General features: G+C 37.1%; 1 protein-coding gene across 6 annotated transcripts in view; it reads left to right on the top strand.

The window, feature by feature from the left end:
- DNM3 (dynamin 3) overlaps nucleotides 1–24,892 on the top strand; it is a 570,555-nt gene that overhangs the window by 239,808 nt on the left and 305,855 nt on the right. For 3 of the 6 annotated variants that reach the window (XM_079939895.1, XM_079939898.1, XM_079939896.1), the window contains exons 12-14: nucleotides 2,562–2,632; nucleotides 13,943–13,994; nucleotides 14,820–14,849. In XM_079939895.1, the coding sequence (XP_079796021.1) occupies nucleotides 2,562–2,632; nucleotides 13,943–13,994; nucleotides 14,820–14,849 (153 nt within the window). The remainder of the gene's footprint in view (nucleotides 1–2,561; nucleotides 2,633–13,942; nucleotides 13,995–14,819; nucleotides 14,850–24,892) is intronic. The other 3 variants (XM_079939900.1, XM_079939899.1, XM_079939897.1) reach the window with 1 other exon arrangement.

Below are 24,892 nucleotides of genomic sequence, written 5' to 3'. Positions count from 1 at the left end.
GTATAAATGAACAAGTTATTTATTAATTTTACACTTCAGTTTCCTCATCTGAAAGTGGAATAATAATGGTAGTTAACTCACAGGTATTTTGTGAGGATGAAATGAAGTAATCCAGATATAGCTCTTAGTTCTTCATTAATTTTAGTTGTTTTTGTATTCCTAAAGAGCTATGACACATAGTAGACATGAGAAAGAATTGCCTTTTCTGATTTCAAGGGAGACTGTCTTCCATCTGTACCTCTGATGTAGTGATTACTTCATTCCCCAAGTGGGAGTTAAGGGAGGGAGCGAGCATCTCTCTCCTAAGTGACCATCTCAGGTGGCCTGGTTTGACAGTTAATCAACTGCCTGAAGAAGCTGGTGCCTGCCACTGCTAATATTGACCTGTGTGGCATAGTAAACACATGCATGTTTTTGGTAACGTGAACATGTCGGTTTGCATAGATTTCACATTTGAGTTCTGAACTCCGTGCTGCTTTAGGCCATATGGTACTTCTGAAGTCGCTGGTCAGAGAGTGACCCATTTCCTTAGACTTCTGTGCCAGTACTGCTTTGAGGTATTCTTGCAGTTTTTTTTAAAAAAAATGGAATTATTACCAACCTCTGCTCTGGAAACTTTGTGTGTGGGGGAAATTCTTCAGAATTAAAAATATGAAAAACCATAAATCTCCCTGAACGTTTTTCTAAAACAAAGGTTTTTTGAGCTTCGGTGTGTGCCTGCTGTTATTCCAGGTGCTTCCATACATGTAATTACATGTTGAAATGGTTGGCTTTGTGGGTGATGACTGCTACCAGGGGTAGCTGTACATTTCTTCAACTAAATTTTCAATAACTGTGGGTGAGAAAGGCAGTGAGAGAGAGTGAAAAAAAGAGAAAAAATGTACTTTTTTCCTTTTCATCCCCCACATGCGACCTGGCTCTTTTCCTAGGATGAAAACAGACTCCCAGTTTCCAGGAATATGAATGAGAGCAGCCATAGTTGTTATTTTTCTTCCACTTTTCCCCCGTACTGCAGTCCAAGTTAATGTGTGTGAACGTCCAACATATTCACGACAACCTTTGGCAATGTTGAGAATTATGTAGATATTTTGCTCTTTATGGTGGCAACTACTAATTTGTGCTTAAATATTATGGTTTATTGATCCAAACTCCTAGCCAAATGGATTTGGGGTATAAAATTTAATAGAATCTGGATTTATTGTAGGGAGAATAGTGGCAATGCCACAGATAATCTAACAGTGATGACTCCTCCTAACTCTTCAGTTTTCTTCATTGAGAGAAGAAAAAAAACTATTATCTGATGATATGAAAGTTTTTCATACAAGTATGATATTGTTGACCCAGTTAGTGCCTGGGCATTGGCTTTATGTTGGTAGTGGGGATGGGTTTGGGGTGATTTAGTCTTTTTTTCGGTAGGGCTCCTCGGGGCTCACAGCAAGATTTGGTCGGATGACCAACTGAGATTAGCCACAAAAGCAAAGCCTCAGAGACCATAGCATTGGGTAATGAGTGAGAAACAATAATACTTGGCCATGTACTAATTATATGGGAATAAATTTCTCCCTTTAAAATAAACTATTCTTCAAGACTGGTAGATAGTCATAGAATTTACAGCCACAAATGTTTCTCAGGCACCTGTTGTGTGTATCATGCTAGGTTCTGGGGATAAAGTGGTGAACAAGATAAATATAATCTCTGCTTCCATGGAGCTTATAGTCTTGCAGGGAAGCAAAACATCAAACAAAATATAATATAAATAATTAATTACATTTGTGATAAACACCACAAAGAAAAAGTATAGGGTATAATACATAAAAATATTATCATGATTTATAGACTATATGAGAGTAATAGCATGATCCAACTTGGTCTTGGGTGAGGGTGTGGGGTGAGGATCAGGGAAGGCTTTCCTGAGGACGCACCTCATGGGGGGCATTATATAGACTGTGCCAATGAACTGTTACCACAAATGCTTGGATGCACTCAGATTTCACCTTCAGTGAAGCCTATTGATTTCAAGGAGGCTTTTTATTTGTATATTGCCTTTTTGAGTTGGTTGATGAGATACTTCTACTTGCCTATAGGGAGCTTAAAGAGATAGAAAGAGGAAAAACAAGAGGTGATATTGCTATTTTGTGGCTAACAACATATGATGTCTACAGGAGCAGGAAGCTCTAAGCAGCTCCTCCATGGCCTTCGTGCCACATGTATTTTTATACATGTGTCCTTTTGAACATTACACCTACGTTTTAGAGGAATAGAATAATTCTACGTTCTGTGTTAAGTTGGCTCTGTGTTAAGTAAGCATGTTAAGTACATGCTTATAAACTATAATGCTGTTGTCTTCATGTGGGACTCAGACTTTTCACATAGATCTTTTGTTTCTGAGTTTAGAGTAAAAATGAGAGTCTAATGAAAAAATTTAATGCAACTTTTCATTCTAACTGAAGCATCCTTTTTAAAATTAAATAAAGATAAATGATTTGTAGGCTATTACTGAATTTAGTGTTTGAGAATATTTAAGATGGGTTTTCACTGAAGTGATTCTCTTGGACTTATAGGTACTGCTGTTGATCGACATCCAAGTCTCCTACATCAACACCAACCACGAAGATTTCATTGGCTTCGCAAAGTACGTGAAATCCTTGATTGTCACATGCATTCCTCCTGCTGGTTTGTCTCAAATACACATGTGAATTTCTACAACAACCCCAGCATTCTGTGTCAGGATTAACTCTGAGTCAACCTACTGAGGAGATCTGAGCCTCGTGGCCATGGGCCATTTTCTCTGAATAAAGGAGTTGGCTTCTTTATTGTACAGCATGTGAAATCATATGTAGCTCAGATACTCCTTGTTTTTGGATGATGATCTGCAGTTTGTACTTGAGCTCCCATAGATAAGCAGTAACAGATGCACATTTAAAATATGTTAGGGAACAATTTCTCACATAAATTTGAAATATCAAGTGCAATTCACAGGATACAAGCTATTTCGCCATCCCTAAATCAGACTATAGTGGCCTATTTTTTAAAAAAACTGTCCTTTGTGAACTTAGATGTAATCTTTTTGGATGAACATTCTCTTTTCTATGAAGTATATATACTTTATATAGGCTTGTCTATATATTGCTATTCTATCATACATGTGTTCTGTTGTATTCTAATATTCTGTTGCTATATTCACAGATATTGTCAGGTAAACATTATACTTAAGTATTCAACGTTGGTTATTTATTGTGTGACATTTTCAAGACCCTGAATTTACCATTTTTTCCTGCCCTTTAGTGGAATCAGTTTTTTATTGCTTTTAAAGAATTTTGATTCTAACTCTAAAATATACCTGTGGCATGTAAGCGGTTCAAACCTCAAGTATATAAAATATAGTTTATTTTATATAAAAAATAAGGTAAAGAGGCCTATGTACTGTTACTTTACTATGTCTTCAAGAATAGGAACAAATAAAAAATGAAACACAAGAAAATGTAAAACTAGCCTGACTTAGTTTTACATTTTGACTTAGAAGAAACAGATATCTAGATCATGTGATCTAAACTAAACAGTGGCCTGAGGAATTTATAGGCATGTTTTAGAGAGGAAAGTCCCAGTTATTCAACAGAAAATTGTCTCATTCTGAACATAGCCTAACGAACAGTGTATACACATTTTGCATCCAGCAGTTATTACTACTGTGTGGTACACTAGTTTTTGGTTTTGGTACATTAGTTTTTTCAACTGTTTTCTGTCTGTGACTTATGTGTAAAATTGTTAGAACTCAGTGATTAATATGTTTCTTTAGACAGTTGTCTTTTTTAGCCGGCACTGCCCGCTCCAACGTCTAGATAGGGATTTACTCCACAGCCATTTCACACAGACCTGCTCCCCTGTCTTCTAGCCCCTATGGCTCTCATCATCTGTTCTGCTCATTTCCTTCTGCAAAATCACCAGTGGCAAGAAACCTAGACTCTGATGTGTCTTCTTGTCCCTAGGCCTGGAAGGGTGGACCTGAGAATTTCTACCTGGTTTTCTGTGTAGTCAGTGAAATCTTTGTGGCCTGTTCTGAGCTCTGCTCTAGTTGCTATGGGGGAAAGAAAAAGAAAAGGAAAAAAAAATTGTCTTTTAGGAGCTTGCCTAATAATTGAAAAGTATAGAGAAATGCAGGTAAAAATTTAAACTGATGTATTCTCCATTTACTTCACTTGCTTCTTTGAGGAATTTAAAAGAAAAAGAAATCCTTGAGTCATTTGAAATAACCAGGAATACTGCCTTTCATGTTGACTTTTATTGGTTACAAATGCCAGTTAGATTTTTGTAAAAATGTAGCAGATGCAGATATAAACTTGACACCGTAACTTAAAAGTGAAAAGGATATTGCAGCACTGTCCTGTTATAGTATCCTGATTCAAGGAGGAAACAGAAAAAAATCATAATCAGTATGGAAAGATTCAAGTTTTGAACATGTTTTTTAACGAGCACTAAATTTAAATTTCACCCCTATACTCTGCTTGAAACATTTTCCCCCTAGATTATCCTTTTACTTATTTTTAAAGATAAATGGTCCAGAGTTTATGTTCTCCAGTAAATTTTAATATTTTCTACCTCAGAAACTGTTGAACTAAAGTATTAGGTTGACTAGGTTTTCAAAGGCGTATAATTTTGCAAATGAAAATACTTCAGTTGCAGGCTTTTGGTACAGTCTCTCTGTAATCCAGGTGACAGTCCCATTTTTCCAGCAGTGAGATAGATTGTGAACCTTTATGATGCTAGGGGACTAAAAAGAATCATTGTTCAAACTGCTTTAGAAACCCAGCAACTTTGCACGTTTCTCATCTAATTTAAACTGCACACCTAAACTTCCTTTTGAAGGACTGGTCTGGGAGTCAACAGTCTGAATTCTTTTTCCAGGGTTTGCCACTGATGAGGTTTGGGTTTTGGCCACTTAGTCTCTCTGTATCTCAGTTTATTGCTCTGTCAAATGGAATAATAAAAAAATCCCTGTCTTGTATACTTTTCAGGATTGTTGGAAGATCAAATTAATGAAGTTATGTGAAAGTGCCTTTGAAAATTGTGGTGCAGTCTGTAAAAGTGAGAAAGTACCATATGTACACACTCATACACACACACACACACACAGGGGAACTTGATTCTACGAGATGTACCATTTTACTTCATTTATGACGTTTTTAATGACTGGAGTATGATTGCCACTGAAAGACTTTTTTAGTTGCTGATGTTATCTCCAAATGTAATATTTTGCACTGAGACTCAGAGGTAAATGTTCTTTCTGTTTGTATGCTGAGTTGGAGTGCATTTCAATTTGACATGGGATAATTATGATGATGAAGAAATGTTCATTTCAAAATCACTTTGAGGAGTTGTGGTATTTTTTGTGCTTTTAAAAATTAAAAAAATATGGTTGTAGCTATAAATTTTGAAGTTGGCAGGAATGCTGTTTCCATCAAGAAAGAAAAGTCAAGCCATATTTGAAGACAATTATGTAAGTATTTTTAAGTTCTGAAGATAGAAAATTAAAGTCTAGAGTTGAGGAAAATAAGCATTAGTTTCATGAGATTTTTAGAGATTTACCGAAAGAGGAGGACCACCCCTCAGATTTATAGGATGGTGATGTATAGAGTATTTTACACATGTAGTTTGTTTTTCAACTGGGATGACATTTTGTTCTAAAAATTACCAAAAAGAAAGGAATACAAATTGCTAAAATTAGATTAATGGAAAGTGATGTCTCAGAGTAGTGTTCAAAACAACTCAAAATTCTTCTTTTTGCTATAGAATTTATTCTGCCATGTTGAATATGTGAAACTTTTTTTTCATCTCCCAGTTATTTGTTAAACATGGACCGTAAAATATGTACCATGTGTAATGTGTCCAAGTAAGCGCTGCTGTAGACTTGCTTTGGAATTTAATTTCTGAAGGCTTGGTTTTTCAATTGTAATATAGTTTCTGAACCTAAAAGTTTTGTATTTCAGAAGGAAATGTCAACTTTCCTCATGACTTAAGGATTTTAATTTGTCATTCTTTCCTGGTTAAAAAAACCCCAACATTCTATTTTTCTTAACACAACATAATTAGTTTTTGTTATTTAAGAAAACGAGCTATTCCAATTAATTATTCTTCATTCACTTCCTCTCTTTCTCAGTAATCCTGTTGTCTGAACAGAAAGGCAGGCTTGTTAGCTGAATGCCTTGGGGAATGGACTTTCAAATTCTTGTGCTCTTCTCCATTTTCATGGGCACAGTTTGCCTTCTGAGTTACTAAGATTTTTGCAGTCCAGTGGTTTAAGAAACATGGGCTCCAGATACACACCGTTAGAATAACATGTCTATGCCACAAACAGCAGACCGAGTCTGTTTTTCAATCTGCTGAGTAGGTCTCCCCACCTGTTTTCTCACAGTTGAAATGATAGTGTGCAGATTTCAGTTCTTGTTATGTGAGCACCATGAAAATTCTAAGGGTGGTAGCATTCATTATATCTCTTTCCTGATCCTCTGGAATGTCTCTGTTACCATTTTACTAAAGGCAGTATATGTGAACCTTGGCACCAAATTCCAAAACAATCTTGGTCTTTACCTTTACATTCTTTTTTTTTTTTTACATTCTTTTTTTATGTGTCCCTAATACATAATCATATTCCATTGCAATGGTGTATCTAGTTCCTATTCTTACATGAGAATGTTCTCTCTCTTGTGGAATTAAAACTTAGGTATTAGATTATAGCAAGATCCTTATACGCTACTTTAGGAATTAAATGCTTGGTTTCCTACCAGGACTGGTAGAAATATAGATTTGAGCAACTTGCAAGGACCTCGTTAGTATCATCTATTTAAATAAGTTATAAATTCTAATGTTTCAAGCACTGTTTTAAAAATAAGTGGACTTCCACTTTTCTCTTTCATTCTCAAATCTGTTGTTTTGAACTTTATCTTCATCCTTAAAATGAGTCTTAGGAGATGAGTCATCTTTCTTTTATAGGCCCCCAAGTTCTGTAGGGTTTTCTTGCATAATATTTAGCTTGAGACTTCACTAAAGATCCTACAGGGGCAGTCGACATCATGTAGTTTTCTTCTTCCTTTGGCTTCAATCTGATTGTATGGAGCCAAGCCTACATGTGATAAGTTGCACTCTTGGGACTCTCAGCAACTGTTTATAATCTTGGGGTAATATAAAAAAACATTCTAAAAGAGATTCTTTACCCCAGAGCAGTGCTGTCTAATAGAACTTTCTGAGATGATGGAAATATTTTATAACCTATGCTGTCCAATACAGTAGCCACTAGCTACATGTGACTATTGAGTAGCTGAAATGTGGCTAGTAAAGCAGAAGAAATGAAAATTAAATTTTAATTAATTAAAATTTTAATTTAAACAGCCACTTCTGGCTACCAGCGACTGTACTGGACAGCACAGTTCTAGAATACGGTGAATCCAGCTGATTGCTCTGGGTCCTTTAGCAGGCTATACTTTATTGACAACTTGGTGGTAACCTACAGTGGTGGCTTCAAGAAGAGAAAAAAGAGGTAACTCTGTTAGCTCCTTCTAAACAAACCCCAGGGCTCAGGAATATACAGTCAGCTTTTTAAATGCTCTGTCACTACAGTATAAAGGATAGACTTTTCTCTTCCACTGCCTTAGTGTGTATGTTGCCATTTTTCTAGTAATTCCTCCATCATAGCACAACTGACGTTTCTTTTAATTTCAAATCTCCTCTACAAACTAAACGTAGTAGTAGAGGGAGAGGTACGCTCTGACGTTTGCCGTGGAATCTGCATCTCTGAGGGACTCCATTTTCTTGATTCCTTTGAGTCCTCTTGGGTTTGACTTAGAGTCAGTACTCCTCTTTCTTCTTTCTCACTTCTCTTTTACTTTTTGGCTCACCGTAGCCTTGTTTCTACCACACCACTCTACTGAGACTGCTTTCGGCCAGGAGCGAACAGTTAATTCAATGGACAACTCTGAGTCCTTTGTTTGACATCATTAACCACTCCTTGTTGAAGAGACCTATCCTATCCCTTTGCTGAAATAACTCTCCATTGTCTCCTGGCTTTCCTCTTTCTGCTCTAGCCACTCCTTCTCGTTTTTATTTTGGAGCTCTTTATCCTCTGATCATGGCTTAAGAACTTCTTTTTATCAGTATTCTTTTGTAGACCCTTTTCTTTTCTCACTCACTGCACTATCCCTGTCCAATAGTGTTACTCACCACAGTGGTTTCAGTTACCAGCTTTATTTGATGCCTCTAAATCTAGATCTCCATTCCAGAACTTTTTCTTGGACTGTTACCATAGTCAGCTACATACTGGGAATCTCTACTTGTATATCCTAGGGAAGCCTCAACCCAGTATTCCCAAATTAAACTCATCATCTGATTTTATAATTCATGCCTCCTCCATTGTTCCCACTCTCTGTGGGTGGTAACTCCCAGTTGCTCAAACCAGAAACCTGAGTGTCATTCTTTACTCCTTGTTCCCCTCACCTTTGTTTTCTTCCATCTTTAACAGGTCCATATGATTCTACCTCTATAATATTTTAGGAATTTTTTCTATTTCTTCCTATCATCATTGCTATTATTAAAGTTAGTCTTCTCTTGGGTGGGTTGCTACAATGGTCTCCTTGCCCCTTGTCATGTTCTTTTTCATTCCTTCTGGAATTCTATTACTTTCAGAATAAAATGTAAACTCACTAGTGTGGTTTCCAAGGCCCTGTAGAATCTGTCTTTTGCTTACCTCTTCAGCCTATTCTATTGTTACTATTCCTCTCTATCCCAGCCCCTAACTCTGTGCTGTAGCCAGACTGGCCACTTTTGGATTCATAAATGTACCATACTCGCTGCAGCACATGCCTATGGCACACTTCTTTAAATTATTTAAATTTCCTATTGCAGATAAACATTAAGAATCTGGTTGTATATAACCCTGGTATCAAAATACAATTCCATAAATATTTCTTAAGAAACTAAACACTGCGAGGTAATGTCAGTGCTGAGAGAGGTAGAGATACTGATTAATGCAACACACCGTTGGCCATCAAGCAGCAGACCTTGTTGGAGGGGAGTTAGAGGCCTGTGTATAACACAATCCTGTTTATAGAATACAGGCACAGACCAAGAGCTAGCGGAGTTCATGGGAAGGAGAGATAACTGGATGTTTCTGAGAGGGCATATTTCAGAAATGGTACTTGCTTTGATTTTGAAGGCTGGGCAGGACTTCCAACAGTCAGAGGGAGGGGGTCAAGGCTGGCTGCTTCCTGTCTTCCCTGGTTCAGAGTTGACACTGACTATTTCAGGGAGGTAATATTTAATAAAACACTTCTTTGATCATGCCATTTTCTGGCTTAGAATCTTTGAATACTTTCTGCTGCCTTCAGTATAATGACCAAATTCTCCATAATTGGCCCTAACATAGAGTTATTGTACTAGGTGGCTTTTAAGATCATTTATTGAATACAAACCTGAGTCTATGGTCATACAATTTTTCTTATAATAGTTTTACTTTCCACAACTTCCCTACATGTCCCAGCTTTCTACCTCCTGGCTTTGCTTATACTACTCCATTCTCTTGGAATGCGGTTGATTTTCTTCCTCTATTAAAATTTTACTTTTCTTCAAGTTTTCTATGAAAATCTCAGATCAAATCAGACCAAAATGATCTTTCTTTTCTCTGAACATTCAGAGCAATTACCATATACAGGATTTATCTGATAAATGGTCACACATACCCCTTGCCACATTCTTATGTCATTATAGTCTTATTGCTTATGCACATGGACATGGATAGACACAAATATGCAAAAAAAATTTTTGAGCTAAGACGTAACATGGATTATTTTTCTTTGAATGTCTTTCAATGTGCTCTTATTTTTATAAAAATTTAAACCTTTTGTTATATAATTTCAAAATCATTATGTCTCAGAGCATTAAACTAATTAACCTAATTTGGTTTTATGTGTTTTAATGTTCTGGCGAACTCTTCAGCAGTGACTTGTGTGTAGTAGGAATTTTATATGATTAATAACGTACACACAGATATGGGGTTAATTATATCCCACATTTGAAACAGAAGCGCTTTTTTGGCTTTCTATTACAGCCTCACATATTTATTCTTTTAGAGCTTATTCCTTTGTTATTTGTGTTTTGTATGTCACTACCCACACTAGATAAATTGTAGGCTCTTTTTACAAGGACCATACCTTATTTATGTTTATATGTTCCACAGAGTTCCTTTCAGATAGTTGGTGCCCTAAAGGTTTTGACTTATGTCAAATTAAAACATTATATATAGGTGTGTTTTACAATATTGCAGATAAAACCAGTTAAAGACCTATTACCAAGAATACCTCTAAAGACTCAAATTAACTTGCAAGTCCTTACATGGTTTTCTGTGAACACATTTTTAAATAAGTATTTTGAAATATTTTCAGTTCAGTTAACATTGCATTCCTAAGAATTATGATAAAGGATGTTTTCTATCTAGGCAGATTATTTTTTATTATGTTACTTATGGAGTAACTTTAAGTACCTAAATACGTCATTAACAGCAGTATCTTTGGATTTATGGGGACAGTTGCTGCAAAAAAGATTATTTTTTAGGTGAAAAGTAAAGGTAATTTAGTATTTGTTCTAACACTAATATTTGAGATTGGCTTATAAAATAAATCTGTTTTTTCCCTGCATATTCTTACAAGTGGTAGATCCTAAATATGCATTATTTAGTAGATGAACATTCTATGTCAGTGGAAAATCTCTTCACCTAGTGGATATCACAAGCATCTGAGAGTAACTTTGCATCTCAAGGAATCTTAGATGTAAAAGAAACTTAAGAAACATTTCCCCAGCGCTTGTCTCTGTCTCTCTGACTCTTCACACCACACACACACACACACACACTTTATAGCCAAGAAACTAAGGTCCATTTAGGTCATACTCTTTGCCTAAGGTAGCACAAGGAGTCATCAACAATCTCTGTGTTTTTTGCTTAATATTCAGTTTCTTTTCTTTTATATGATTTTAAGGGGACCTATACATAATTTGAGGGTCCCCAGTAGTTCACCTACTTCAAAGTAAACACCTGTAAGTCTGCCATAGTTCGAAGTTACCACTACTAGTCAGTGATTTATTTTAAAATAGTTCCTGTTTAAAAAAAAAACAAAAAAACCTCTAAAACACAAGTATGATGCTTGGGAGAGATGGTCATATCCATGAAGAAGGCATGATCACATTATAATAGTAGTTTTCCCGTTTCTTCCTAGAAGAGAGGAAAGCATGGGATCTGAAGCCCCAGGAAGAGTTGTACTTTAGGCACACTTTGTGCATCTGGGCATGGTGGGCAGCCAGAGGGCAGTGTGGGCTCATCAGACCCCTGGCCACAGACACAACCTTCACCTCATTCACAACCTCACCACAAAAACCTGAATAATGTAGATTTGGATTATGCAGAGAAAAGGTTGGAGAGAGATGAATTTTATAGTAATTAAGGGAATTAAGCATTTAACTAAAGACTAGAAAAATAATAAGAACCCAGGAGAGAAGAAAAGCTAAACTCTGAAATTAGCAAATTGAAAAAGAAAGCGACACAAAATATCTTTAGTAATGAAATACAGTGTGGCCTTTCAGCACGCACTTCTTCCCCATCCTCAGTTGAAGGTAGTATATAGTTTTTTTATGAGTTTGAAGGGAAGCAGCTTAAATACATCATGGGAGATTATAAAAGATTGCCATTTTGAGCAACTAAGTGTGGCATTGATTTCTGATGTGCTGTTGAGCTATAATATCCCACTACTTTAAACAGTTGATTGATAACCTTAATCTATCTTTTATGTTTTAGACTATTTCATTAATCTCCAAAACAGCTTCTATAAACAACTAAACAATCAGAGGGTTCAGTATTGCTAGTCTTCTCAGAATAACCAAAATGAGTTTTATTTTCTTATATTGATATATGTTTACTCATGGACTCACCAAAAGAAAGCCTTCAATCTTTTGAGAGATAGAGTAACATATTGCCTAATCTTGAGATTTCTGGGGTTAAATTGTTGGGGTGATATCTGGCTCTTATCCCCTCTGTGCTCATGTTATAATAGTATCACCCTCATCGGATTTCTCATTCAACAGATATTTGTTGAAGCCAGCTATGTGCCAGGTAGTTTCTACGCACTGGGGTTATAGCAGTGAATGAAACAGGCAAAAACCCCTGCTCACAAGGAGCTTTCATTCTAATGGAGGGAGGCAGATAATAAACACACAAAAAATCAGTAAACTATATAGTCTGTTTGAAGGTGAAAAATGCCATAGAGAAAAGCAGAACAGTATAAAGGGGATGAGAATCCTGGAGGAAGGGAGGGATTCAGTTTTGAATAGGGTGGTCGTGGTAGGTCTTACTGAAAAGATAAATTGGAATAAAGACTTGAAGGAGGTGATGTTGGGAGCCGTGCAGATATATGGGGGAAGTGTATTTTTTAGGCTGATGGAGCAGCTGGCATAAAGGCTTTGAGGTGGGAGTGTGCATGGTGGGATCAAAAAAAAAAGGAGATCAGTATGGCTGGACCTCTCAAATGAAAGAGGTGGAGAATAGGAGGAGATGAGTCAAAGAGGTGGAGAGTGGGGGTTAAGGGCCTTGTGGACCATTGCAAGAATTTTGACTTTTACCCTGAGTGTAATTGTATTGCATAGCAGTAGAGGGTTTTGAGCAGAAGAGTGACAGGAACCCCCCTTTACAAGGATCACTCTGGGGCTTCCCGGGTGGCGCAGTGGTTGAGAGTCCGCCTGCCGATGCAGGGGACACGGGTTCATGCCCCGGTCCGGGAAAATCCCACATGCCATGGAGCGGCTGGGCCCGTGAGCCATGGCCGCTGAGCCTGCGCGTCCGGAGCCTGTGCTCAGCAATGGGAGAGGCCACAACAGTGAGAGGCCCGCGTACCGGGGGGGAAAAAAAAAAAAAAGGATCACTCTGGCTTCTGTGTTGAGAATAGACATTAGGGGGACAAGCGTGTAAGACCAAAGAGACCAAACAGTAAGTGATGACAACAGTGCAAGTGAGAGATAATGGTGGCTTGGAACAAGGTAGTAGCAATGGAATAAAAAGATGTTGAATTTTAAAGACATTTTGAGAAGTAGAGTCAATAGCATTTTCTGACGATTTGATGTGGAAGTAAGAGAAAGAGGAACCAAGGACTTTGGCTTAAGCACTTGGCAATATGGAATTGCCATTAATTAAAAAGGGAAAGAAGGTGGGTGGAACAGGATTTAGGGAGGATGTCACAAGTTCAGTTTTCACAGATTAAGTCTGAGATGCCCATTAGACATCCAAGTGGAAATGTTGAGTTGTTGAAAACATATTTGAGTCTAGAATTGATGAGATGGGTCCAAGCTGACGATGCACTATGAGGGTTGTCAGAATACAGTGGAATTCAGAGCAATGAGATTAGATGATATCATGAGTTTGGGATCTGGAATTAGACTACCTAGTACCAGCACTTGTTAGCTGAGTAATTTTGGGGAAGCCACTCAGCTTCTCTGTGACTCAGTCTCTCCATCTGTAAAATGAATGAATATTACCTCACAGGGTTAAAATTAAAATAAAATCACTAATACCTGTAAACCACTTAGAACATGGCATATACTCAAAAAGTGCTGTCAATTTTCAGTACAATCTTATATACCTGTGGGATATCACTAATACTTAACCTTGACTTATTAATGCAGCAATACAGGTTTTCTTCCTGTGGTATATTATTTTTGATTTGTGATTACTAATTGGTTCTAGAAGTTCCATTGAGTTGGTTTTGCTTCCAGAATTAAACTGACCTGGATTTTTTATATTAGCTCTGCCTCAGTTGTTGATATATTTTTAATGCCTGTATTTATTTTAGTATCTGTTACGTGCTCAGAAAAAAATCTTATGATTTTCTTCAGTGCTTCTCTCCTTTGCTTTTCTCAGTGCTCAGCAGAGGAGCAGTCAGGTTCACAAGAAAAACACAATTGGAAATCAGGTAGGAATTGTTTAAAAGAATTAAAGCATGCATGTCCCAAAGAATTTGAACTAAATTGCTTGATTGACTTTTTTTAAATGCAAATTAATCATGTGCAAATTTTGCTGGAAATGCAACTTTTTGTTTTGTTTTTGCTTTTAAAGTTTTTGGAGTGAATTGCATTTTTTTTTTTTTTTTGCTATTTTATGCAGTTAACCCTATTGATTTATTTTAAATAACTTTTCTGCTATTTGCTCTGCTTTTCAAATTTGCCTCCTTGTGTCCTGCTTTGCTTGCTTACATTACCCCTAAATTTGATTTAACATTGAATCTGTGAGTCAGTTCAAGGTTAAAATATGGTGAGTAGTTGCATGAGCTTTCTGGTGCTGCTGACTAGTTCACACATTTGCACAGCTTGGTAACAGTGAAGGGACAGCTCATAAAGAAGGCAGTTTGGGATTTAAGATTTAATCTCTGCCACACCACATCCTGTTGGTTAATGAAGATGTTAATTCCTAAGAAGATCTGATCTTTTAAGTTTTTGTGTTTTGGGCTGGCCAGCTGTCTCTGACTAATAGCGCTCTGCAGAGATTGCATTAACTCTGACAGTTTGCTGTTTCTTTTATGTTCTATGTGATAATGAATATTTGCATTGTTATTTCTTTTCAAGTCAAAACAATGATGGTTTTATAGTTTTTTTTTTAATTCAGAGGTACAATTGTTGAACAAATTGAAACCTCTGCTCTAAAATTTTTTCCATTGTTTTGAAAGGAGAAGAGGTAATAATAGACTTTATTTTGAAAACTTTTTTTCTGAACTAAAGCATATAATTCTTTGCTATTTCAGGGAACCAATCTTCCGCCTTCAAGGCAAATTGTACGAGCTAAGTTCTGTAAGCTTTACTGTTGCTTTTTCATTTAGCGTCCCAAGGGCACAGTTTGTCTTTAACTGATTAACTCAACTAGCGCTTGCTACTAATTTTTTTAAACTTAGATTGTCTTGTCCATAACACCCTATCATTGAAATAAAAATCCTCTTAAGAGGGTTCATCCCTTCACTGCTAATAACTTGCTGTGATTGAAAGGTATGAACTAGTAAATTCTAAAATGCTGTAATAATAAATGTTTAACACTGTGGGTGCTTTGATATTTCTCTAATTTTAATGGGCCTTAAAATAATTAAAATCATTAATGACCTTCATCTCTATCCTTTTATGCTATGTTGTTATAAGGTGTAAGCCTTTCTCTTCCCCTTCTATGATAATATTTCCAATAAATGTAGGTGACACTTCTAAAAGGTGGGTGAATATTAAACAACTGATTTTGATATATCTGTTGATACTATCCAATAGCAATTATTTGTATTTTTTTAAAATAATAAAACAAAAAGTAAAATTACACTGATTGACATTTTATATGGCTTTAGAGTTGAAGCTTTTAAAACCAGATGCTATATCTTCACCTAATGGAAGTATAAAGATATTGTCAAATTACTAGCATTAAAAAAGCAATTATATACATTTCTACCATGGGCGAGGCAGCCCTAAAATCTTTCTTCCAGCTATGCACAACTTGAGAATGAGCTCGGAAGATGGGTCAATTATTTTCCTCATGATGCTTTGGCAGAAACAAACTTTGGAGCGAGATATTCCTGGGTTCAAATTCTCCTCTGTCACGTAGTAGCCATGTGGCCTTGGACAAATTGAACCTGAGTTTGCCCAGTTGTGTGACGGGAAGAAGAAAATATCTCTGTCCGGTGATTGTGAGAATCAGAAATAACCCACATCATAAGGTTTGCAGCTGGGTACTAGATACGTGCCCTATAAAGAGTAGACGGTAGGTAGGTGCTGCTTCTTGGAACTTTGGGGAGAAAAACAATATGGAGTATAAGAAAATTATAAAAGTTATTAAATGAGAACAATGAAGCATTTGGGAAAATTAGAAGCTATGGCAATTATTCTGTAGATTACAATGGCCAGATTAAGCCAGGGTGTGGTATAATGGATTTACCTATAAAACTTTCCTCATGGTCAGAATTCTAGCTCATAGAAGTTTATACTTATTGGAAAAGCAATAGTATAGTGGCATAAGTGCATACTTTAAATCAGATCTGGACGGAAACTCAGAACAGTTTTCAATTATACTGCCTCCAAATGCTAAAATCATGTTAATTGTGTTTCTGTGCCTTTACTTTCACTGAGTACTTCAAAGCCCATACATTATGGAAGTTTTATAACTCAAGATAATAGAATTGGGGTGAGTGTTATAATAGAATACAGATCCCTTATCCAAAACTGCTGGGGCCAGATGTGCCTTGAAGGTCAGAACTTTCTGGATTTTAGAAAAATATTGCATATATTATATATTACCCAGTATTCCTGTGGGGTCAGAGGCAGCACCCTGTAATTAAATGTATTGTATCTCTGCAGTGAAACAAATGATAATCACACCAAGTAGATTAAATGAAAGACATAAATATTTTCACATCAAGTCAGGTTTTGCTGCCACATTTGTTGCTGTTGTTGCTGTTGTTTTAACCTTTCACTTTGCAAGTAAGAGGTTATGAACCTGAATATCTTATTTTTCAGAACCAAATCCAATAATTAAACATGATATAGTATATTTTAAAGAATCCTTTATTGTTTTTTTCTGCTTAGCAGAAATGAACCATAATGACTTGAAACCCCTTTCTTTATGAATCTGAATAACTGAGGTTGATTTGGGTTTGTATTCAAAAATCAAGAAGCTCAAAAGACAGGGAGCCTTGGAGCTCAGCCTGCTAACTGATGTCAGCCAGCTTTAATGGTTGGTGGGGCTAAGATACTCTACACTATCCTAGCAAATGCTTCATCCATTCTGATATCCTCTTAGCGCTCCTGATTATATGAGATGGCTGTGCAGAATCTATTTTGAATACTTTAGAAGAATTTGAAGAAAGAAAAATTCCTCCTTAAAGTCTAAATCCCCATTTGTTTTCACCTGCCTAGAAATTTGTCTGCTTAGAAGTTCTACGTGCTGGTGTCAACAAATGTATGAAAAAAATGTGAGCACACAATTAGCCTAAAGTTGCACTGCCCAGAAATTTCAACATAAACTTCATTCATCCCTTCACTCATCTCTTGTGTATTTGAAACTTTTGAGAGTGAAAAACTGTGATAGATGTTAGAATGATGAATAAATCATGGGCCCTGCTGTCAGGGAGCTCACATCCCAGTGGGGATTATGGTGAGTAATTGAAGTCTGTCCTCCTTTTCAAGTTTAGCTCCTTCTGATACTTCAGGCCTCACTGAAACATCACTTCAGTAAGAGGCTGGCCCTGACTGTTGAATCTAAAGTCACCTTTCCTCCCCCAAATCTTGTCATTACTATCTATCTTGTTTATTTATTATTTTTTGTTTTCTTTCACTAGGACAGTAAGCTCCATTAAAGCTATTTCTTTTAAATTTTATTTATTTATTTTTTTGGCTGTGCTGGGTCTTTGTTGCTGCACATGGGCTTTCCCTAGTTGGGGTGAGCGAGGGCTACTCTTTGTTGTGCTACATGAGCTTCTCATTGCAGTGGCTTCTCTTGTTGTGGAGCACGGGCTCTAGGCACGTGGGCTCCAGTAGTTGCAGCATGTGGGCTCAGTAATTGTGGCATTTGGGCCCTAGAGCATGTGGGCTTCAGTAGTTGCGGCATGTGGGCTCAGTAGTTGCGGCTTGCGGGCTCTAGAGCACAGGCTCAGTAGTTGTGGCACACAGGCTTAGTTGCTCTGTGGCATGTGGGATCTTCCCGGACCAGGGCTCGAACCCATGTCCCCTGCATTGGCAGGCAGATTCTTAACCACTGTGCCACTAGGGAAGTCCCAAAGCTATTTTTTTTGTGTGTGTGATGGTGAAAGCAGTGGAGTATCATTGTAAGGTTTTAAGTGCAATCATAATAATACTTTAGAAAGATCATTTTGCCTATAGTGTGGAGAAAGATTTTGAAGGGAGGACGAGATTAGAAAAAGTAGACTAGTTAGGAGTCTAGTCTAGGAGTCTAGCCTCCTAACAGTTAGGAGTCTGTTGCAGACAAAAGATTATGATTATTTGGGCTAGCTAAGCTCTCTGTACTAGATTTGAGGAGAAGCTGATGAATTCAGGAGATATTAAGTAGAAAGAATCTAAAGGATTGTGATGAATTAGATGTTGAGGAGAGCACTGGGGATTGTCAGCAATGCAGCGTGGACATCTGATTTAGGCACAGATGAGATGGTGGTGCTCTTCATGGAGAAAGGAACATAGTGAGGAAGGGTAGATATGTTGAATATAGTCACTGTGGAAGATTGGAGTAAAAATATCCAGTGGGAAGTTGGATGAAAGTGCCTAGAGTTCAGAAGAGACAGAGAACCATTTATTCCAAAAGTAGGGAACCACTGAAAGATTTCCAGTAGGGAAGGGGTATCATCTGATTTATATGTTGGAAAGATCTGTGTATTAGTCATATGAAATGATTTGGAAGAATAAAACTAGATATATGGAAATTGGTGAAGACATTTCTGAAATAATTCAGGTAAGAAAATACAAATGTCAATAGCAGGAGGTATCTAGGAGAAAGGTTCAAAAATATATTTAGAGGACAGAAAGAGTTATAAATAGTTGTGGAGTTGGGTGGGGGGTGTTAAGTCATTCTCCCAGGCTATGGCTAGAGAGGTCTACTGACAAAGGGAGTACAAGTGAAGGAGGAGCAGATTTCAGTGGAGGTGGGAGAAGTGGTGGTGATTTCAGTTTCAGATATATTTTTTGTGCCTGTTGGAGATGTCAGTAGAGTTTGAGGTTCAAGACTTGTCTAGACTGGAGATATAAGCTTTACAGTTGTCAATGTGTACATTGTAGTTGAAGCCATGGGAGTAGATGAGATCACCTCCAGAAGATGAAAGCATAGAAGGAAATGTGGGATTTAAAGGATAAAAGAGAAGAGTTGGGACAGAATGAGGAACTGAAAAGGAGTCTAAGAAGTGATAAGAGAAGTAGGAAAACTTGGACAGTTGTAGAATGAGAGCTCAGGGAAGAGAATGTTTCAGAGAGGGAATGGTCAAATAGTATTAGATATTTCCAAGAGCTCAAGAAGCACGGGGGAAGTTGTCAGATTGGTGGACTGGTAGAAGGTCCTGCACATTGTTTGGACCACCGAGGTAGTACCAGTCCTCTTGGTCTTATGAATTGCTTTTCTACTCCACAGCTGGAAGGTAGAACAAAGCTAAGAAAGCAGACAATGGAATTAATACCCTGAGCTGAAGTTTTTCCAGGGAAGCAGCATGTAAGGTCAAAAGAGCAGATGAGTTAAAGTTTTGAAGACAGTTTGAAATAAAGGATTGATATTAATGGTTCTGATTAGTGTACTAGTCATGACATTAGTCAGGAGAGGTTAACCAAGTAACAATCCCAGGATTTCAGTAGCTTAATATAATAACAATTTAATTCACCCTGCTATGGCAATTCAATCAAGTCATCTAGATGGGGCTGGGGTGAGGCAACCCTGCTTCACGTGGTCAGTCATGGACTTTCGAATTCTCTTCATTCTTCCAAAAGATGAGAAAGAACGAAGCCTGAGTGTCCTTTTGAATTATGGTTTTCTCAGGGTATATGCCCAGGAGTGGGATTGCTGGGTCATATGGTAGTTCTATTTTTAGTTTTTTAAAGAACTTCCATACTGTTCTCCATAGTAGCTGTATCAATTTACATTCCTACCAACGGTGCAGGAGGGTTCCCTTTTCTCCACACCCTCTCCAGCATTTATTGTTTATAGATTTTTTGATGATGACCATTCTGACCAGTGTGAGGTGATACCTCATTGTGATTTTGATTTGCATTTCTCTGATTATTAGTGGTGTTGAGCATCACAGGGAGAGGAAGGGGAAGCTGGGATGAAGTGAGAGAGTAGCACTGACATATATACACTAACAAATGTGAAATAGATAGCTAGTGGGAAGCTGCTGCATAGCACAGGGAGATGAGCTTGGTGCTTTGTGACCACCTAGAGGGGTGGGATAGGGAGGGGGTGGGAAGGAGCCTCAAGAGGCAGGTGATATGGGGATATATGTACACATATAGCTGATTCACTTTGTTGTACAGCAGAAACTAACACAACATTGTAAAGCAATTATACTTCAATAAAGATATAAAAAAATAAAGAAAAAGAAAGAAGCCTGAGTGAGGGAGGTTTGTAAGGACCAGCCTGGAAGTGGCACACATCTTTTCCATTTCCATTCCACTGACCAGAAGAACTCAGTCATGGCCTCACCTAACTGCAAAGGAAACAGGAAAATATAATCTGAGATTGGGCCCAGAAAAAAAGAAAAGACAAAAGATGATGTTGACTGAAAATTGAAAGGAAATGGGGAAACAAGGGCACTGGGGTTTTTCTGAAATTAGAGAAAATGTGTACCAGGATTAAGGGGAAAAATGGTAGGGTTGGAGGTTGAAGTCAGTGAGTGGGATATTGTATCTCAAGGTTTAAGAGGGAAGAGAATGCCGCCTTAAAGTCATAGATGTTATTGGAATAAGAAGGAACAGACGCTGGAGGAGGGAAATGACAAATGATAGCTACAGATATTTGTGGAACATTGTCTTCAGAAAGTCTGGGTAGTAAAGAGAAATAGGGATGAAGTTTTCTGGAGTTGAATGTGTTAAGGGCCAGGATATATTGAGACCAGGAGGATTGATGTGGCTTTTACATGACTGATAATCCATTCCTTTAGCTGTAAAAATCTACAGCAGGAAGTGCTGATGTGCTCTTTGGCCCAGACTGCATCCAACTGCAACTGTGTAACTAGGAAGACCTTTTCCTTTGGCAGGGAGCAGAGCAGGTGTTTGCAGGATACCTCCTAGTTCCGGGCTATCAGGGTACCTTCTAGTACTAGGCTTATTGTCAATTTTGTTTCCCACCAATGTGCCTTCTGTTGCTCTAACTTTAGAATCAAGTGTGAAATTTGGCTTTCCCAAACCTACAAGTCTCCAGATAACTGGATTCTCAACCTTCTTGAATTGTAGGCTGTAAGGTAAAAAGACCTTTCTTATCAACAAAGGGTCTCTTCCCTCCCTACTTTCTGAAAGCTAGTTTCAGTAGACAGTAGTCTCTTTCCCTTAGGACCCCCTACAGGTCCAAAGAGATCAACACACTCCAATATTCTAAAATTTTCCTACCAAGTTCCCTAGTTCTTCCATCTCCGTAAGTAATAGTTCGAGACCACTGTTAAAAGAGGTGAGAGTTTAATCAGCTATTTTACAGCTGGATAGCAAAGGCTGCCAACTTCCTAGGCTACCATATAGGGCTTCTAACAGCCCTCTCTCCTTCTTTGTCCACTCAGCTAATTCCACCTTTCAGGGTCTGTCACTTTTAATTCCCACACTCATGTGACTTCTTGGTACCAATATCTATATCAGGATTCTTTCAGATATAAATTTCAGAAGAACTCAATTTAAATGACCTTGGAAGAAAGTGAATTAATTAGTTTACATGATTGAACATTTCATAGTTAAGTACTATTTATCCATGGCTCAAACAGTATCAAGATGAACTGATTTGATAAACCATGATGAACTAGACAAACTCTTTCCTGTTTTTGGTTCTGCTTCTTTGCTATTGGCTCTGTTCTTCGGCCCCAAAGAATTGCAATATGGCAGCCAGGGGGTTTCCTTCCTGGTTTGAATCCCACAGAAATAAATGAGTCTTTCTCCCAGATTCTCAGAAAAACTCCTGAGATGCACTCTGATTAGACAGGCTTGGATCATGTGCTCATTCCTGAACCAATCACTGTGGCCAGAGAAAGAGATATACTGATTGGCTTAGGCCAGATCACCTGGACTGGAAAGTGGAGGTGGTTTCCTCTCCACTTGAAGTCAGAGCTGTTGTTAGAAGAAGAGAGAATAGGGGCTGGAGGAGGTGCATCAGAGATGACGGCTACAGGTACTTGTTGAGCATTGTTTGTCTTCAGAACAATTTAATTTGGGTAATAGGATTCTTGTATGTTTTGTCTTCTTGAAGGAATATAAGATTTTTAATACCTCATTAATAAAATCCTATTTTCATTTATTGATTAAATTTAATAATTTTCCCAATTCATCCTCTGACTTTCTATCTCCTTCCTCCTCCTCTTTCTTTCTTTTTAAAAAATAATTCTATTGACTATACAAAGTTGAGAAGTAATATAGTGCAATTGTTCTTCAGAGCTGGAATTGTGAAGCCACTCTGTGACCAGGAACAAATTATTTAGGCTTCCTGTTCCTCAGGTTTCTAACTTATAATAAGCTGATAAGAATTGGAACTGCTTCATAAGGTTTTTGTAAGTATTAAATGAGATAATACAAGTTAGGTACCTAGAACAGGGACTGGCTGATAGTAAGTGCTATGTAAAGTACTTCCTATTATTATTGTTGTTGTTGTTATCTATTTGTATTATTCTGTTAGTCTTCAAGAAAGATAGTAAAATAATTGCTTTTATTTTCAAGTTGAACCTTTTCTCCCTTGGAAGTGGGAAGACTGTTACAAAGCAACAATGAAATCTGCATATCCAGTAATGGTTCATGGATTAAATTTTTTAAGGTTGTACTCCATTTATAGTTATTATAAAATATTGGCTACAGTCTGTGTATTGTACAATATATCCTTGCAGCTTATTTTATATGTAATAGTTTGTACCTCTTAATTCCCTACCCCTAGATTGCCCCTCTCTCCAGTGGTAACCACTAGTTTGTTCTCTATATCTGTGAGTCTGTTTCTTTTTTGTTATATTGACTAGTTTGTTATATTTTTCAGATTCTACATATAAGTATTATCATATAGTAGTAGTCTTTCTCTGTCTGACTTATTTCACTTAGCAAAATACCCTCCAAGTCCATCAGTGTTGTTGCAAATGGCAAAATTTCATTCTTTTTTATGGCTGAATAGTATTCCACTGTGTATGTATAGCACACCTTATTTTGTTCATCTGTTGATGGACACTTAGGTTGCTTCCATATCTTGGCAATTGTAAATAATGCTGCTATGAACATTGGGGTACATGTATCTTTTCAAATTAGTGCTTTTGTTTTTTTTTAGATATATGCCCAGGAGTGGAATTGCTGGGTCATATGGTAGTTCTATTTTTAGTTTTTTTGAGAAATCTCCATACTGTTTTCAAGTATTGGTGGCTGCACCAATTTACATTCCAACCAACAGTGTACAAATGTTCCCTTTTCTCCACATCCTTGCCAACATTTGTTATTTGTGTTCTTTTTGATGATTGCCATTCTGACAGGTGTGAGATGATATCTCGTTGTGGTTTTGACTTGCATTTCCCTGATGATTAGCCATGTTGAGCATCTTTTCATGTCCCTGTTGGCCATCTGTATTTCCTTTTTTGGAGAAATGTCTATTCAGGTCTTCTGCCCATTTTTTAATTAGGTTTTTTGTTTTTTTAATGTTGAGTTGTAGGATCTGTTCATATATTTCAGATATTAACCCCTTACTGGTCATATCATTTGCAAATATTTTCTTCCATTCAAGTAGGTTGTCTTTTCATTTTGTCGATGATTTCCTTTGCTGTGCAAAAGCTTTTAAGTTTAATTAGGTCACATGTATTTATTTTTGCTTTTATTTCCTTTGCTTTAGGAGATAGATCTAAAAAAATATTTACAATTTATATCAAAGAGTGTTCTGCCTACATTTTCTCCTAGAAGTTTTCTGGTTTCCAGTTTTACATTTAGGTCTTTAATCCATTTTGAGTTTATTTTCATATATGGTGTTAGAGAAAATTCTAATTTCATTCTTTTATGTGTAACTGTCCAATCTTCCCAGCACCACTTATTGAAGAGACTGTCTTTTTTCCATTGTATATTCTTTCTTCCTTTGTTGTAGATTAATTGACCATAAGTATGTGTTTATTTCTGGGCTCTCTATTCCATTCCATTGATCTACGCATCTGTTTTTGTGCCAGTACCATGCTGTTGTGATTACTGTAGCCTTGTAGTATAGTCTGAAGTCAGGGAGTGTGAATCCTCCAGCTCTGTTCTTCTCTCTCAAGATTACTTTGGCTATTTGGGGTCTTTTGTGTTTTCATACCAATTTTAGAATTTTTCTAGTTCTGTGAAAAATACCATTGGTATTTTGATAGGGATTGCATTGAATCTGTAGATTTCCTTTTCTGGTGTGGTCATTTTAACAGTATTAACTATTCCAATCCAAGAACACAGTATATCTTTCTATCTCTTTGTGTTGTCTTCAGTTTCTTCCATCAATGTCTTATAATTTTCCAAGTACAGGTCTCTTACTTCCTTAGGTAGGTTTATTCCTCAGTATTTTATTCTTTTTGATGTGATGGTAAATGGGATTGTTTCCTTAATTTATCTTTCTGATAGTTCATTGTTAGTATATAGAAATGCAACAGATTTTTGTATATTAATTTTGTATCCTGTGACTTTACTGAATTCATTGATGAGCTCTAGTAGCTTTCTGGTGGTGTCTTTAGGATTTTCTATGTATAGTATCATGCCATCTGTAAATAGTGACAGTTTTACTTCCTCACTTCCAATTTGGATTCCTCTTATTTCTTCTCTAACTGCTGTGGCTAAGACTTTCAATACTATGTTGAATAAAAGTAGAGAGAGTGGGCATCCTTGTCTTGTTCCTGGTGTTAGAGGAAATGCTTTCAGCTTTTCACCATTGAGTATGATGTTAGCTGTGGGTTCGTCATATATGGCCTTATTATGTTGAGGTACATTCCCTCTATGCCCACTTTCTGGAGAGTTTTTATCATAAATGGATGTTGAATTTTGTCAAAAGCTTTTTCTGCATCTACTCAGGTGATAATATGGTTTTTATTTTTTGGTTTGTTAATATGGTATATCACATTGATTTGTGGATATTGAAAAATCCTTGCATTCTTGGGATAAATCCCACTTGATCATGGTGTATGATCCT

The sequence above is a fragment of the Stenella coeruleoalba genome (genome assembly GCF_951394435.1).
Source record: "Stenella coeruleoalba genome assembly, chromosome: 1".
NCBI classification, from domain to species: domain Eukaryota; kingdom Metazoa; phylum Chordata; class Mammalia; order Artiodactyla; family Delphinidae; genus Stenella; species Stenella coeruleoalba.
This window is presented reverse-complemented; position numbering and strand designations above follow the sequence as displayed.